The sequence below is a fragment of the Heteronotia binoei genome, chromosome 5 (assembly GCF_032191835.1).
Source record: "Heteronotia binoei isolate CCM8104 ecotype False Entrance Well chromosome 5, APGP_CSIRO_Hbin_v1, whole genome shotgun sequence".
NCBI lineage: Eukaryota > Metazoa > Chordata > Lepidosauria > Squamata > Gekkonidae > Heteronotia > Heteronotia binoei.
In genome coordinates, this window is record NC_083227.1 from 45,404,343 (window position 1) to 45,422,651 (window position 18,309).

Sequence of the window (18,309 nt, forward strand, 5' to 3'; positions counted from 1 at the left end):
TTCCATTCAGATGAAAGGTCCATTCAGGACTGCATCCTGTTTTCCACTGGGTGGGAAAATACCTAGAGATTGGGGGGGGGAGGGTGCCTGGGAAAGATGGCTGCTTTGGAGGATGGATTCTATTGAATTGTACCTGGCTGAGGACCCTCCCCTTCCAAACCCCATCTACCCCAGGCACCCCCCCTCCCAATCTCTAGGTATTTTTCCACTCAGCAGTGGTAACCCTAAAGGTGAGCATCCAACTTGAGGAGACACTGATGCTTTTAAACAGTCAAATAGCATCCAAGCCAGGCCCCACAGTGCAAGGAAAAGGGATTTAGCCTTTCAGTTATTGGAAAGGGGAGGAAAGACAGAAAAAAAGGGAAGTTTAAAAAAAATCAAACTAAAGAAATAATAGATCAGTGTGTGTCTTACCATCAATGTGATCCTTATCATTCTATCACCCTTCCAAGTATTTATCTTAATTCATAAAATTTTAATAGAGGGCCCCAGTTGCCTGTTGACTATTCAAATATCCAGACCAGGTTTTCTTGCTATTTCTGAGTCTTTGCTACAAGAGGTAAATGAAGAAAAATTTAATTGGAAAATGTATATTTCCTCTGTGGGGTTTACTGAACCAGTAAAGAACAGACTCAATAGTTTAACTGAAATTGTTTATTTATTGAGGCATAATGATAAAAAAAGAAGTCAACATTTATTCTGCTTTCGTTTTTTCCTATGAATTATGCATTTCAGTTGATTTTGAAAGTTTGTGTACTGTAGCAGTCAGAGTGCTGGACCAGGGTCTGGGAAATTTTGGGGGTTGAATCCCCACTTGTACTATGGAAGCTAACTAGGCAACATGGGGCAACCTGCTCAGCCTAACTTACCTCACAGGGTTCTTGTGACATTAAAATGGAGGAGAGGAGAACAATGTAAGCTGTCGGGTCCCCAGTGGGAAGGAGGGAAGAGGAGGACAAAATTGAATTTATACCCCATTCTACACTTGAAGCCTCAGAATGGCTTACAATCTCCTTCCCTTCCTCTCCCCACAACACCCTGTGAGGTAAGTGGGGCTGAGAGAGCTCTGAGAGAACTGGTCTTGAGAGAACAGTTCTAAGAGAACTGTGACTGACCCAAGATCACACCAGCAGCTGTATGTGGAGGAGTGGGGAATCAAATCTGATTAATCTGTTAACCAGAACACCAAAATGGAAGAAGGTGATGCATAAATGAAGTAAGTATGTAAATAAATATGTTGTGCTTTGTTGCTCATGGAGCTACAACCACAGGGGTGTGTGGAAAAATCACTCCTGCCACAGTAGCAGCAGCAAGTGGAAAGGAATGGAATGGAATAGCATACACACATGTACATAAAGAACCAGTATGCATGATGGCCTGGCTCTCTACAGAGGTGCTGTGTAGAGAACTGTGACTTAGCAAGCGGAGCTCCATGGCCCACCACCTGAGGGTTCTGACCACTTCCACAGACATCTGGCTGGAGTTGTTAACTGTGGGATGGGGAATTCTTGGAGATTTGGGGTGGGTCAGCGCTTTTTGTGAGCAGGAACACACAGGAAAGCAGTTCCGGATGGCTTGGCACCAGGGGGTGTGGTGTAATATGCAAATGAGTTCCTGCTGGGCCTTTTCTACAAAAAAGCCCTGTGGGAAACAATGGTGACAATCAGGGTTGTGGCCTAATATGAAAATGAGTTCCTACTGGGGATTTTCTACTAAAAAAGCGCCCTGGGATGGTAGAATGTAGGGAACATGAGGTTTGGGAAGGGACCTCAACAGTGTATAGTGCCAGAGTTCACCTCCAAACCAGCCATTTTCTCCAGGCAGACTGATCTCTGTCTTCTGGAGATCAGTTGTAATTCCACGAGATCTCCAAGCCTCACTTGGGACTGGCAACTGCACTCCTGCATTTGATGCAGACAACACAGCCTGGCTCACAATACCGGTACTGGTTTCCAAGCACTCTATACTGTGGATCTTGCATTTTTGCCTCTGAGGTGCCTACATGGAGGGCTGCTCTTACATATGAACTAGGCTTGAACTTCTGAAAAATATGACTGTGCCCAACCATGCTTCCTAGATCCCTCTACATTGTGCTTTATGTCAAAAGGAACAATGATGAATATTCAGGTTCCCCAGTGTTTGGGGCCTGGGCACAAAATGTTGGCTTGGGAATCAAGAGTTCATGGGGAAGAAGAGACAAGGAAGAAAGAAATTGACTTAAAAGTGACAGATATTTGTTATTCTTTCCACTTCTCATACACAAAAGAAGCAACACTTCACACAATATTCTTTTGTTTCTTTGTCTGCAAAGATCAGGTTTTGCGTCTTCCAAAAGACAATCTCTTATTGTATTCACAGATTTGTCAAGGAATTTTTTAAAGGATAGAACTAGGTCTTTCATGATTTTTTCCTGTTCTAATCATTTAGCTGTTAATTGATTAAATTTACATATATTCACATAATGACAAACCTTCTGTATGATTGCTTTTTGAAGAATTTATGAAATAACTGGCTACTCAGTCGGCAAAAGCTGCTGTTCATTGTCAGATGGAAACACCAGCCTTTATATTTACTTCTTAATTTCCTGTTCCAATTCCACACTAAAGCCAAAATGTCAAAAACAACAACAGCAGCCACCCTCAGACATATGAACCCTTCAGTCTTGCTCCACCAACTAATCAACTAAGGATCAAGGTAGACAATGCATCCTTCTTCACATATACTTCTCATGGTGTTGTCTTCAAAGCTTCGGCGGGGAGGGCGGGTTATAAATAAAATGATGATGATGATGAAAGGGCTGATCACCTTTATGGCTATGTGTGTGGCTTCAGATGGGCTCTCAGATCTAAATATCCAAACCAATACAAAAAAGCATGTCAAGAAAGTCTGATCCACCCTCTGCTCTTTTTCCTGTCCTTTATGTATTGCTGTACACGTCAGGTTCAATGTTCCCTCTAAGCTGAGTTAGTGTGAGCTAGCTCACAGTTTTTTAGCCTCTGGCTCATACATTTTTGTCTTAGCTCAGGAAAAATGGCTCCAGAGCAAACTAATTTATGCAGTAGCTCACAGCTTTAATGGCAGTAGCTCACAAGTTAGAATTTTTGCTCACAAAATTTCAATGCTTAGAGGGAGTATTCGTCAGGTTATGGCTAACACATGCAAACCTTATAAAACTGACCCATACAGTGGCAAGCTCCATGTTTCATTTTTTAAAATTAGAACAGTATTCAAGCCAAGAAACTTCCTTGGAGGTTTTTAAACAGATGTTAGATGGCCATCTGACAGCAATGAATTTAGGGGGAGGTATTTGTGAGTTTCCTGCATTGTACAAGGGGTTGGACTAGATGACCCTAGAAGTCCCTTCCAACTCTATGATTCTATGACAGGCTTGTACAGTAGCCATAAAATTTACAGTGAGAAGGCATAATAATACAAGCGGTGTGGAAGAGTTGCCAGCCTCCCTCATCTCATGCCCTTAGTGGGTAGGCTCTTATGGTGTCATGAATGAAGTTCAATGATATCATGAGATAGGACCTGATGATGTCATATTGACTAGAAGCACTTTCACAAGCCACTAGGTATTGTATCACATGCTATATGTGAATGTGTTTAGAGATAGATTTTGAAGAGATGGACTATTCATTGTGTGCACAAAATTAAACAAAGACATAACTGTGCTTAATGTAAAATGCATTTCATCTATGAGTGCCAGATTATTGCCTCCCATATTCAGTGGATATGTGCAGTAGTGAGCACACATAGATGTTTTAGAAGAAGCCTGACAATGTGCTGGCTATCTGACACAATTCTGGATTTAAAACTGCAATTGTGGGAATATGCTACAAGGCCCTGGCAAATCTAAAGGAATGAGGGGAGGTTGTCATTGGTCATAAGAACATAAGAGAAGCCCTGTTGGATCAGGCCTGTCACTCAGTGGGCAAAAACCCCAGCTGCCATCAGGAGGTCCACTAGTGGGGCTAGGATGCTAGAGGCCCTCCCACTGTTGCCTCCCCCAAGCACCGTTGACTGCGGGGAGACATGATAGAGGTTTACAAGATTATGCATGGGATGGAGAAAGTAGAGAAAGAAGTACTTTTCTTCCTTTCTCACAATACAAGAACTCGTGGGCATTCAATGAAATTGCTGAGCAGTCGGGTTAGAACGGATAAAAGGAAGTACTTCTTCACCCAAAGCTGATTAACATATGGAATTCACTGCCACAGGAAGTAGTGGCAGCTACAAGCATAGACAGCTTCAAGAGGGGATTGGATAAAAATATGGAGCAGAAGTCCATCAGTGGCTATTAGCCACAGCATATTATTGGAACTGTCTGGGGCAGTGATGCTCTGTATTCTTGGTGCTTTGGGGGGGGGGGGCAAAGTGGAAGGGCTTCTAGCCCCACTTGTGAACCTCCTGATGGCACTTGGGAGTTTTTTTTGGCCACTGTGTGACACAGAGTGTTGGACTGGATGGGCCACTGGCCTGATCCAACATGGCTTCTCTTATGTTATGTTCACCAAGAATACAGAGCATCACTGCCCCAGACAGAGAGTTCCAGCAGTACCCTGTGGCTAATAACCAGTGATGGACCTCTGCTCCATATGTTTATCCAATCCTCTCTTGAAGCCATCTATGCATGTAGCTACCACTTCCTGTGGCAGTGAATTCCATGTGTTAATCACCCTTTGGGTGAAGACGTACTTCCTTTTATCTGTTCTAACCCAACTGAACAGCAATTTCATTGAGTGTCCATGAGTTCTTGTATTGAGAGAAAAGTACTTCTTTCTCTACTTTCTCTATCCCATGCATAATCTTGTAAACCTCGATCATGTCAACCCTCAAGCTGATGTTTCTCCAAGCTAAAGAGCCTCAAGCATTTTAACCTTTCTTCAAAGGGAAAGTGTTCCAACCCTTTAATCATTCTAGTTGCCCTTTTCTGCACTTTTTCCAATGCTAGAATATCTTTTTTGAAGTGCGGTAATCAGAATTGTACACAGTACTCACAGCAAGTTGGGTCACCTTGAAATAGTACAAACCTAAGTAAATCTGATATTCTTTAAAGTGCTACTTAATTTCTAAGTAAATCTGATATTCTTTAAAGTGCTACTTAATTTTTTAATTTAACTTGAAGAAGAAAAAGAAGATATTGGATTTATATCCCGCTCTTCACTCTAAATCTCAGAGCAGTCACAATCTCCTTTATCTCCCCCACAACAGACACCCTGTGAGGGAGGTCCTTTTCAAGGGCAATTCCTGTGATAGCTACGGCTGACCCAAGGCCACTTCAGCAGGTGCATGTGGAAGAGTGGGGAATCAAATCCGGTTCTCCCAGATAAGAGTCGGCGCACTTAACCACTTTACCAAACTGGCTGGATATTTAGTACTAAAGTAACCTGAATAGCCCAGGCTAGCCCATTCCTGTCAGATCTCAGAAGCCATGCAGGGTCAGCCCTGGTTAGCACTTGGATGGAAGACTACCAAGAAAGTCCAGGGCTATTCTGCTAAGGCAGGCAATGGCAAATCACCTCCGTTCACCTCTCCCTTCACAAGCCCTTTGGTGTCTGCAACTCGATGCCAGTTTCCATCACCACGTATTCTAGGGGTGCTGTTCACAACACTCTCCAATATAGCCTTATTTGACTTATTTAACATTTACCCTTCTCAGACACAAAGCCAGAACTCTCATCGGTGACAGGAATAATGTTTCCAACAACAGAAGAGGGCTTTAGACTGCTGGAAATTTGATAGTAACATACAAGGAGAAATGTGTGATCTTGTAATCTTTTTCAAAAGAAATCACCTGAGAAGAGCCCAGGTTTCAGTTGGGGCAGGAGGAGGTGGCAAGGCCAGAAATTAGTGTGACATTGGAGAATGTAATTGTGTGGCAGCAATTAGTACTCTGATTATCCAAATGGGGGATTCCCGAGTTATACTTGCATGCAGTTCTCTCTCCCAAAGTTAAAAATTAGTTCCCTAATACCAGGTAAGTAGATAGGTATACAGAGGAAAAATAACTCTGCACATGCCCAGGATGATTATTGTCTTGGCAATCAGAACAGGAATTACTTGAGGTTCAAATGTGTTTAGGTCTTATTTTTCTGCTGTGAAAGGTGGTAAAGCTTCTATGCTCCTTGGCCCTTCAGCTTTCACCAGGGCTTTTTTTGAAGCAGGAGCTTTTTTGCATGTTAGGCTACACCACCCTGATATAACCAATCCTCCAAGTGCTTACAGTAGGCCCTGTAAAAAGAGCGCTGTAAGCTCTTGGAGGATTAGCTACATCATGGGGGTGTGGCCTAATATGCAAAAGAAGCCCTGGCTTTCATCAATGAAGTATGTCTTTTTTCCATAGTGAAATTCTGGCGGTAAAGCCTGCCTGACCATTGTACCTCCATCAGCCCTAATCCCAGGTGTCAGGGGAGGGGAAGTTGGGGAGCTGGACAGTGGTCATTCACTGGTGAGTAGAATGCATTCTGCACATGCCCAGAGGCCCACTTTTTTTTGTATAACAAAGTTTTTATTTTGCAATATATTGAAAAATATTCTACTTTCAGAATCTAAATATAGTTCATAAATACATTACACATTTTCCCACCCATCCCACCCTCCAAATTGTGGCCTCCGCCGGTCTACAAAACAAATTAAAAACCTTTTAAAAGTAAAAATTCCCATGTATAGAATCTTAACTAAAAGTTATCATTTATTTAACTTTATCCAATATAACTACTATTCTTATTCCTTAATACTTTCTACTTAATCATCAATATTACACATTTAGTCGGATAGTCATAATTTATTCTCCTTTGCACTTTAAGAATTTAATTATTACGTACTTGTTAAACATTAAACATAGATTTTGTAGTCATTAAATCATCACTAAAGATTATTCAAATCTTAATCTTATTTTAACTCACATAAATTTACTATATGAACTCCACTACTTATATTTCATTACTAAAACAATACTCAGCAATCACAGTCCTTTTTCTCTTTTAAAGTTCAGTTAATATTATAAAAAACCACTAGATGGCTCTTCACCTTCCATTGTATCTCCACATAGTTTTGGAATTTATTCCAATCTTCTTTAAATTTCTCCAGGTTACAGTCTTTTAAGATTCTAGTAAGTTTGTCATTTCACTCCAATTAAGAACCTTTAAGATCCAGTCCCATTTTTCTGGTATTTTATCTTGCTTCCACATTTGCGCATACAATGTCCTTGCAGCTGAAAGAAAATACCACAACAATGTCCTGTCTTGCTTCGGAAAGCTTTCCATTTGTAATCCCACCAGAAAGACATCCGGTGCTCTTTTAATATTATATCCCAAGATTTTGGAAATCTCTTGTTGAATCATTAGCCAAAATTGTTTCGCCTTTTCGCAAGTCCACCACATATGGTAGAAAGAACCTTCATGTTTTTTACATTTCCAACACCTATCTGAAGCTTGATTGTTCATTTTTGCTAGTTTTTTAGGTGTCATATACCACCTATACAGCATTTTAAAACAATTCTCTTTTATATTATAACACGTTGAAATTTTCATAGTTCTTCCATAGGTGTTCCCACATCTCCATTTGTATTTCGTTATTTTTTCCATTTCCGTTTTTTCAACTGTTATACCTGTAATTCTAATATCTTTTTCCATCAAGCTTTTAATCTGAAGCAATTTAAACCGACTAAATTTTCCTTGCAATTGATCTGCACCAATTTTCGAAAGAATCTCTATTTTATTAGTAATAAGTCCCAAATCCTTCGTAGTCCATATCATATCAATTCTTGAGAAGGAATCATGCCTTGATGAAAAAAAAGTATAGTCACGTACATTAGGATTAAACTTTCTCCAAATGTCTTCCAAACTTTCTTGCTTTATTATTTTAAAAAAAGACTTTGACAGCTTGCCATCTTTTTTCTTTTTGCTTCCCGATCTATCCAGAGAGTTCTTAATTGTTCCATTGAAATCTCCCATCAACATTACCTGTTCATAAGTCATTTGATCAAGTTGTTGCTCAATGTCTTTAAAAAAAGCATCTTTTGCCCCATTCGGGGCATATAGTCCCAACAACAACATCTTTTTTTCATTCATAAACACCTCCAAAGCAATGTATCTGCCTTCATTGTCTTTAAAAACCAATTTTGGCTCCAATTCTTTTTTAATATAAAAGACCACTCCCTTTTTTTTCTTTAGCTAATGAAAAAAATTCTTCCCCCAAAGCCTTATTCCACAAAAATTTGTAATCCAATAGCTTAATATGTACTTCTTGTAAACATACTATATTACATCTCTGCTTTTTAATCCAATGAAAAATTGCTTTTCTTTTTTGAGGTGAATTAAGTCCATTTACATTCCAAGAAATTAATTTGTAATCCATAATGATTTTTCAATTATTTTGTATCCTCAAATTCTTTATTGTCCGCCAAAAATTCATTCATGCCTTGCATGTCCACTATTGTTTTCCTCAGTCTTTTATATTCAAAGCTAAGACTTTCAGGTAAAATCTATCTGTATCTTATATCCTTGTCTCTCAATTTATCTGTCAATTTCTTGAATTGTTTTCTGTCAGTGATGACTTTCCTCGGCAGTTCCTTCATCATCCGCACTCTGCTTTTCTCCACCACCAGTGGGCTTTCAAATTGCTTACTTAAGATCCTTCCCACCACGTCTCTTGTGGTAAACTTCACTACCACATCCCTGGGTAGCTTGCGCTTTCTGGCAAATTCTGAATTGACCCTGTAAACATAATCACACAAACGTCCCATCTCCACAGGGTCATCTTCCATAAAGTTGGCTATTATTGCAGCAATATAATTTTTTAAATCCTCTTGGTCAGTCTCAGGTACTCCCCTGAGATGAATCATGTTCTCCATCAGCTTACAATCTTGTAGTATTGCTTTATCCTGCATCTTTTAAATGGTAGCATCTTGATCTTTTATTTTTACTTCAATCTCTTCAGTCTTTTTAGCTGTTGTTTGAGATTCTTTTCTTAAGTCATCAATCTCTTTTTTAATATCCTTCTTTACGTCTTCAGCACTTGAATTTATTTCTTTAGTTATTTTCTTTTTGAGTTTCTTTTCACTTCCTGTTATTAAGTCCTTCATTGCTTTTACCAGTCTTGCTTCCATAGCATCCAGTTGGTCTTGCACTTGTTTAGACATTTTTCCCTCTCCCAGTGAGGTGGCTCTTGACCGCGTAACTCTTAATCCCAGCTTCTGATCAGACATTACTGACTGCCCATTGCAAATAATGGGTCTCAGGTTGAACTCACCAATCCACAATCTGATGGTTGCATTTGATAGATTGGAGCATGCCCTTTCCAACAAGCCCAAAATCGCCATCCTCAGAGTTCCTGGCTTGAAAAATTAATTTTTAAAGTTTTTAAATTTCCAAAATGGCAGCTGCAATGTTTTCAAGCCTCTCTTTTTAAAAACTTTTCCTTTTCCCCCTAGGGCTTATTATTCATTTCCAAACACACAGTCCAGATTGTTTCACCTTTTGGGGACGATTTATGTTAGTTTTAAGTATTATTACAGTCCAATTCCAGTTTATTTTATATAAAAAACTTTGACCTTTCTATAATGGCCTCCAATGGTTCTCTATGATTTCTGGGTCAAGAAAATACCCAGATGTTTGGAAGTTCCTCTTTCTCTCAGCAATTACTTCCTGACTCTCTGGCAATGAAGTCCTGTTCTCACTGGTTGTAAATCTCACGATGTTGGAAACACACGTCACTTCCTGCTTTGTAACAGGAGATTGCAGTTTTGTTATGGCTGGGTTTTTTTTTCAGAAGCCACAGGAATTTTCAACAGCAGATATTTTTCTGTATTTTACTGCTTTCCCTTAATTCCAAAAACTCCATTTTCACCCCCTTCCACTTCTCTTTAATTTCAAACTGTAGCCAATAGTTCTGGATCTTAAAACTTTTTTTTAAGAGTCTTAATCTGGTTCCAAAGTGAAAGATAAAGATCTTTTACCTTAACGACGTTTATGATTAATTACACCGTCCACTCTGTCTTCAGATGTTATTATAGTCCATAGAAAGCTGGAACCTTGATGAGTTTATGTCAAATCAATGACTCCGGAGATGCTTTGTAGACAATGGAATGCAAACTCATTGGGGATCCTTCAAAGTTGAAAAAAAACCCCTCCTGGGATCTCTCGTCAGCCAAAGTAAGTCCCCTCGAATTGCTATGCATGTCTGTCTGCTAGAAAATGTAGGCAGCAGGCATTAAGGTGCCTTTTATGCCCAAATAAAGATCTCGGTCTGCTCCTTTTAAGAGAAACAGGTCAGCTCATCATGCTCCAACTCCGGAAGCCTCCAGAGGCCCACATTTTTTCACACAGACAAGTGGCAGCAAGTTGGGTTGCAATTAATTATTGAAAACAGATGCAAAGCTTATTAAAATTAGGCATTCTTTTTTTTTGTTTCTGCCCCCTGTCCTAGCCCTACCTACTCTTTTTCTTACTGCAAACCAAAAAAGCAACCTCCAAATAGTGTGAAGCTCATTCCAACTTCCTGTCCAGTGTGCTCACTTGTATCACTGCAGACAAAGAGGAGTGATACAAACAGGAAAAAGAAAAAAGCAAAAGACTCATGTGCTCAGTTGGATGAGACAGAGCAGGTGAGTATAAATTTGGTCACTGAGGAGTTAACTGAGTCTTTTCCAATTGTCTTACAACTTCCTTTTCCCAATTTCTTCCCAGGCAATTTATATTTTCTTTTATATCTCTATGACAAAAACACCTAGAGACTCTTAAAAAAAATTAAAATGAGGAATTCGGAAAAGGGCAGAACATGTTTTTCCAAAGGCATTGCCCCCAAATGCCCCTGTAGCTAGGGGCTTGGCTCAGGGCAGTGTAAATGGTTCCCCCCAATTTATCTTCACATGAAGCCTGTGAGGTAGAGTAGGCTTACAGTAGTAAATGGGTCAAGGTCAACATATAAACAGAATGGCAATCTGAGCTCTGGTTTCCTCAGTCATACTCTGATATTTTAACCATGTCTCCATACTTATGCAAAATTACCAAACAGATGGAAGGCAATTTCTGCATATCACCCCAGAAGTTAAAAACATCAACAACCACCTTAAGAAGAAAACAAAACAAAACACTTGAGTGGTACTGTGTTGGGGATTGTGGGATCTGCATAGAGAGGGTAGAATGAATGACTTGCCACATGGGACACAGTCACTGTGGTTGGTTAAAAATTATGCTACATATAATTTCTGTGTATGTACGAGTCCTCTGGGAGTTTCTGAGAGGATTTCTCTAACTGAGCATTTTGGAAGGCAAGAGATAGGAGTCAGTGAGTCTCTATGAGGAGATGAAGGAAAGATAGAGAGAAGTTACTAAATCTTGGGGCGATGTAGGGATATGTATGGGCAACCATTGCATGCTACAGACAATTTCAGCAGAAAGAGCCAACAAATTGAGTTTACAATCTTTCAGCGTTATGAACATAGTTATTCTGACCTACCCTGACCTGGATAGCCTAGGCTGGCCTGGTCTCATCAAATCTCAGAAATTAAGCAAGGCTGAAATTAAGTGCGGGGTGGGAGAACACCAAGGAAGTCCACTGTTGCTAAGCATTGGAAGTCCACTGTTGCTAAGCATTGGAAGCCACCTCTGTTCATCTCTTGCCTTGAAAACCCTACAAGGTCATCACAACTTGGCTGCAACTTGATGGCACTTTCACCACCACCAGATTCTGCCATATAATAATTCCGAATTTGTGTTCATAATAAAATTAGCAAACAATGAACATTTGCATTCTTTTACAGTTGTGTGCTTTCTTGGGCAACCAAGAGGTTGGAAAAAAATGATATGACAGTGGGGATTGAAAATGTGCAGAGACTGGAAATAATGTCCACTAGGAAAAAGTTGCTATGGTGGAGGGATATAAGCCTGGTGACACCTAATCAATACCTGTCCTATATTTTCTGAGCTTCCCCCATTGTGCAAATTTTCCACTCTTTTTGGTGTGATTGTAAGGACTAGAAGCTTGAGGATCAGAAACCTGTTTTTTAAAAAAGTTTTGACTAATATGAAATTTACAATTTCACTCTTCTTAATCCACTGAAATAATTGGGTTTAGAATGGCATGATTTTGTTTAGGATTGCATTGTAAGAGAAAAATCCCAATCAGGGCTGGATGTTAGAGGCGGGGTTTTAAACCCCTTCTCTGGGGTAGCACTGCTGCGGTAGCCCAATTTCTCCATTCTATCCTATGGGCCCATCAGCCTGCACCTCTTGGAGACTCTGGGAGGCACTGGTGGGGTGGGGAGATCTTTTTCCTGCACCCCATGCACCTTGGAGACTCTGAGAGGTGTGTGTACATGTGGGGGGGGAGAAAGCTGGAAAAAAGCCCCACTGCTGGCCCCTCTTGGAAACTCTGAGAGGCACGGAGGGGCGGGAGGGGCACATGATCCAATTCTGTAACCCTGGACCTTTGGCACCCTAGATGATCACCTAATTCACCTAGTGGGCAATCCAGCCCTGGTCCCAAGCTCATCTGGGTTTCTCCAGTGCACAAGTATTAGTTTAAGCACCACACACAGCCTGTGATCACCCTCAGTAATTATCCCAATACTTTAATTGTCTAGCTAGGTAATTTTATCTCCACATTTCTTGCACAGTATCACTATTTAAGCTGAATGTTATCTGTTACAGTTCCTTTAATCATATGGCACTTCTGATTCAGCAATTTATGGGGCTTTGCCCAGCAGGGATATTCCTGTCACCAGCACAGAGAACAGCGCAGCATAGCTCTAGACTGGGCAACTTTTGCTCTCCTATCACTTAGACTTACCCAGGACAATGTAGGTCTCAGGAACAAAAGCTGAGGAGACCCCTTTGTGCCATTCACATTAAATAATTAACCAAGCCCAATTCACCTGTATTCATAATACAGCCTGGCATCTGGAAACTGGCTGACTTCATCCTGGGTCATCATACTTTCTCCTTAGAAGATCTCAAAGTAAAGAGGCATTCAGTTCCATTCCATGTGCATCCATCTGTTTGGCACTCCTTGCCACACAGAGAGAAACAAGACCGATTATGTATACTGCACCCACCCTTAGGCCATACACACGCAACCCAGTATCCTACAGTAAACTCTGAATGCAGCAGCAGAATTTTTTTTTTTAAAAAAGGCTGCAATCAAATAAGCTTGACAAGTTCCATATCTGTCTCTCCCTCTATTAACACAGTGAATCACTTGAAATTCCTTCCTGAAAATGTCAAATACTTTCTGTTCTCCCAAAACACACACCGGCAGCCAACAACATGTTTTAGTAACTGAAAGGGGGGGGGGGAGGGGGAACCCTCACCAAAAAAATCAGCACTGAATTGTGGAGCTCCCTCATCTCAACCATACATAATTCTCTATTGCTAATTCAATAATTATAAGAAACATTATGTGCCATAAAGGATTAGCAGAACATGTTTTCTTTTTGTTACAGTCAGAGTAGCAACCCACTAATCAATTATTGACTTGACAGCTGCAATCTTTAAAGTTGTATATCCTTAGTTAATTACTAATCTCAGTACTACCTACACGCCTCTTGAAAACCGGACCCCTCTCCCCCCACTCCAGCCCCAACTGACAGTGCTGTTCGAAATGCCATACAAAGTTCACCTGTGTGTTTTGGCTATCAGTGGTCTATCCAATGGGAAATCTCTTTCAAAACTAGCCATACACATTTCAAGTTTGGCCACCTGGAGACCCAGGATGGCATTAATCACTAAACTGGGAAAACTTCCAGGGTGAATAATTTAAGGGGAAAAAATTAACAAATGCCACCAAAGCAAATACATATCACAGGGGGTGGGGAGGAAACAAGGGGGCTGTGAAATCCCAAAGGGAAAGTCAAAGGCATCATGATTTTCTCAATTCCTGTAGTCCATCTGAAAACCCAGAATCCATCAGACTTCTCATGCTTCTCAGAAAACACCTTCACTTTTGTGCTTACCTGATTTGACTAGCATTGCTCTGTACAGTCCAGTGGCCTCAGGTGGGACTCTCACCTGCTCTTCCATCCTCTGTGTCGAGAAGCCCTTTGGGTCCTTGTCAGCTTCCTCGGATTGCTCAGGCTGACTTCAGCCTCTCTCCCCCTCTCCTTCAGTTACCTCTGCATGTTTCTAAGTGTGCATGACTTTTTGGCAGTTTACAGCTAAAGCTCTTTCACTTCTGCAAGATCTTTTCAGAAGCAAGGAGAATAAGCAAGTCACATGACCCTTGAGTAGCTGTATAGCTGCTGCCCTCCCCTGCTGACAGTCACGGTCTGCTCTAACAAAACCATTCCCCTTGCGGATCCTGTAATATTACATTACTGTGCAAGGGCGCCAGCCTACACCTTAAGAAGGGGGCCTTTGAAATTCCTCTGCACTAGGTTTCTTGTCCATGCTGTCAACCAGAGGGAGAAAAAAGTGCAATTTTGCCTTTTCTACAAAGGAAGAATGTTTTGTATTCATTTTTTTAAAGGAAGAATTTTGTGTGTGTGTGTGTGTGTGTGTGTCTGTATTAGCACGTGGGTAGAGTGGTGCGAAAGAATGAGTTGTGAAAACCAGCCGCTGCCTATGAGACAAGGAGCTGCTGGAATGGCAATTTAGACAGGAACATTTGCAGCGCTACTCCTACGCTTAGAAACAGCCAGCCCCAAATCAGCACAGACATCATCGCAGTTAATGCCCTGGTTGAGGCAGTCAAAGAATGCTTCTGGTACAGATGTGCTTCTTACTAAGGAGCAGGGCTTTTTTTTGAGCAGGAACACAGAGGAACGCAGTTCCTGCTGGCTTGGTGTCAGGGGTTGTGGCTTAATATGTAAATGAATCCCTGCTGGGCTTTTTCTACCCAAAAGCCCTGTGTGAAACAGTGGTGATGTCAGGGGGTGTGGCCTGATATGCAAAGGAGTTCCTGCTGGGTTTTTTCTACCAAAAAAGCCCTGCTGAGGAGAAAGGCCCAATCATTAAGCGTTTCAGAATGGGCTAAGCTGGTAACTGGGCTGTAGAGCCAGTTTGGTGTAGTGGTTAAGTGCATGGACTCTTATCTGGGAGAACCGGGTTTGATTCCCCACTGCTCCACTTGCAGCTGCTGGGATGGCCTTGGGTCAGCTGTAGATCTCACAGAGTTGTCTTTGAAAGGGCAGCTTGTGGGAAAGCTCTCAGCCCCACCTACCTCACAGGGTATTTGTTATGGGGGAGGAAGATAAAAAATATTGTGAGCCTCTCTGAGACTCTGAGATTCAGAGTGAAGTGAGGGATATAAATCCAATATCATCTTCTTCATCATCATCCTCCTCCTCATCACCTAGGGCTGTCAGCCCTGCTTTGGGAAATATCTGGAGATTTTGGGGGTGGAGCCTGGGGAGGGCAGGTTTCAAGGAGAGGAGAAACCTCAGCAGGATATAATGTCATAGAGATCACCCTCCAAAGCAGCCATTTTCTCCAGGAGAAATTATCTTGATTGTCTGGAGATCCATTGTGATAGCGGAAGATTGCCAGTTGCCACCTGGAAGCTTGCAACCTTAAGACCATCCATTAGTGGAATGGGAGGAAGTTTAGTGCCCATACATAGGATCAAAACTAACTGCCTATTGAAAAGAACAAAGTTTGAGCCCAGTGGTGCCTATAAGACCAACAAAGTTTAATTATGGGTATAAACTTTCATGGGCATGCACTCTTCATCAACTATCAGTGTGCCTGCACATGAAAGCCTTATACCCAGAATTAAACTTTGTTGGTCTCAAAGGCACCACTGGGTTCAAACTTCAGAACAACCTGAAGAGAGAGAGAGAGACTTATTTTCTACACTGCTTCAGAACAACCTGGCTACCCACCTGAATCTGCTGACTGAATAATTGGACTGTCTGGCAAGGATATTGGACCTGCTGGGATTATGGGTAGGGTTCCCTGCCTCCAGCTGGGGTGGGTTTTCCCCCAGTTTTGGGCTCCCAACCCACCGGCATGGAGTTGACCAATGGGTGGATCCCCACCCCCCAAAAGCTCTGTCACACTCACTGTGCCTGACTAGATGACATCATCTGGAAGTGACATCATCATACAGGGCATGTCATGTGAGGGCACTCTAGCAATTTGGGTAAAAACTCTGTGGCATCATAGAGAAACTTTCCCCTGCTGGGAGTCAGTTAAAACCTGGCAACCCTACATATGAGTGCTGGCGGGGCGGTTCCAGGTTTTGAGAGGCCATGGGCAGGGTGTTCTCAGAGTTCATCTCATCTCTTCTACCTACCACCACCAGCCCCACAAACATGCCCTCATTCCCTCCCACTACCACTGCATGCCTCTCACCTGTGTATTCTTCCCCTGCCCGCATTTGAGCTCTCTCTGGCCATACTCACCACTGCCTGTAGCCCTTTCCCCAGTGGCACTGAGTAGTGATGCCCTGAAAATCTTGTTGGTCTCCTGGACTCAAAGCTAGTGGTACTGAAACCTAACCAACATGGCTTCCCTCTGAAACTTCCTCCAAGTTGGTATTAAGAGAATAGAAGAGATCTGAATGAGTTTTCTTGGGTACCAAGCAGGATGGTGCTTGCCCATTAATGTCTTCTCTCTCACAGGGTTGGAGGAGGGTGACCAAGGTCCAATCCTGCTGGAGAACTGGCAGGAAGGAGCTTTGCTTGCTATGGGCACAGGCTGGAGCAGGCAATTGTTTTATTCCTGTTCATTCCAGAACTTTCAGAACATTGAAGCAATAGAAATTAGGAAATCAGCAACAATTCCGCATGCTGTCAACAAAAGGAACAATAGTACTATGCGCTTCTGTGATTTTAATACACTCAAAACTATAGAGGGTTGCCAGATGACACCGAACTGTGATGTCAGTGGCTTTGTGCAGAATGTACCTGTCGCATCAACCATCACCAGCGGTCTGACCTAGCCTCAGATCGCAAAGCATGGAGGCACACCATCCACCAGGCTGTCTCTTCCTTTGAGAACGCACGCATAGCTGGTCTTGAGGACAAAAGGAGATTGAGGAAGAATCGCACTGCTACAGCACCAACCCCAAATCAGACTTTTCCCTGCAACCACTGTGGCTGGATCTGCCTGTCCCGCATTGGTCTTGTCAGCCACCAGCGAGCCAGCAGACGTGGACTACTGCACCCTTCTTAAATCTTCGTCCGCGAAGTCAAGCCGAGAGAGAGAGAGACTTATTTTCTACACTTTTCCTTTATGCGGCTTTGGGCTGCCAGCCATTAGCCCCTTCATATATTAACCCCAGTCTGAGATGTGCTTTGCTCTAATCTTAAATACCAGTTCAGCTGCTCAGTCCAGCCTCAGCCTCAGCATTCAGCTATTTCCCATAGAAAACTGCAAAAGAGTCCGGCAAGATGGCGGAGTGAAGCGGACTCCTTCTCGGTGCTCGGGGAGGGAGTTCTGTTTGGGGGGAGATCGAGGGGGTCTCCTACTTGGAGACACCCCTTACGGAGCTGTCGGAGACGCTCCGAAGCCTGGGGGGCTGCTGGATGTGAGGGAGGGACGGAGGTTCCTCTCCCAGTACCAGTTTCCTCTTTTGGCCGATTCCCATCCAACACTGTTGTGCCGAGCTGTGCCGCCGGAAAAAAGGGAGACCGGAGAGGAAGCGTAACTCCCATTAGCTTACCCAGAAAGGTGGCCTTCTCATTTCTGGGTCTTCATGCCTTGCATCTTTTAAGCCCCTCGCAAGCTCTTGAGGAAGAAGGAAGGAGGAAGCCCGCCGGTGAGCGGTCCGTTCTCAGACAGTGGGGGTGCGGAGGCGCCTGCAAGCGAGGGGCGGCGAGTGGCGGAGAGCGAGCGATAGTCCGACACGCGGCGTTTGATGAAGCCTCCAGCGGCTGATCAGCTGAGTGGCGCGGTGAGCGAGCGTAACTAAAGTTTATATTTGAGGGGGGAAGAAGTAACCGGAGGGGAAGAGGCGAGCCTGTGGGATCTTTACTCGCCAGACTCGGTGGGGGGTGTGACAGGAGAGAAAGAAGGCGAGACGTAATGGCCGACTCGAGCTGAAGCGGGCGTGGAGCGGAAGTCTTGGAAGTGCTGGAGCCGGCCGGGGCTTGGAAAGTTTTTCTGTAAGCGGGGTGGAAGATATAAATCCCCCCCCACCTTGACTTTACTTTGTGCTCTTCGTTTCCCTCCTTTTGGCAAGCGCTGTTGAAGAATGGTTTCTCTTTAAAGCTATACATTTTTGCCTGTGGGAAGGAACAGCCTTGTTCTTGTGGCTACGTGTTTCAGAGATATCTTCTGTCTGATTAAAGGGTAGAGCTGCAGTTCTTAGCAGCTACCACTGCGGCTGCGCTCTACTGAAGATTATGGGTGTTATGGGTGT

General features: G+C 42.7%; 1 protein-coding gene across 2 annotated transcripts in view; it reads right to left on the reverse strand.

Moving 5' to 3' along the window:
• The window catches only part of FAM107A (family with sequence similarity 107 member A), a 116,791-nt gene that overhangs the window by 49,099 nt on the left and 49,383 nt on the right, over window positions 1–18,309 (reverse strand). The window contains exon 1 of one of the 2 annotated variants that reach the window (XM_060239415.1): window positions 13,961–14,291. The exons of the other annotated variant lie outside the window; for it this stretch is intronic. Within the exon in view, the coding sequence (XP_060095398.1) occupies window positions 13,961–14,027 (67 nt within the window). The 5' untranslated portion in view covers window positions 14,028–14,291. Of the gene's footprint in view, window positions 1–13,960; window positions 14,292–18,309 lie in introns of those variants that run through there. 2 annotated transcript variants of the gene reach the window in all.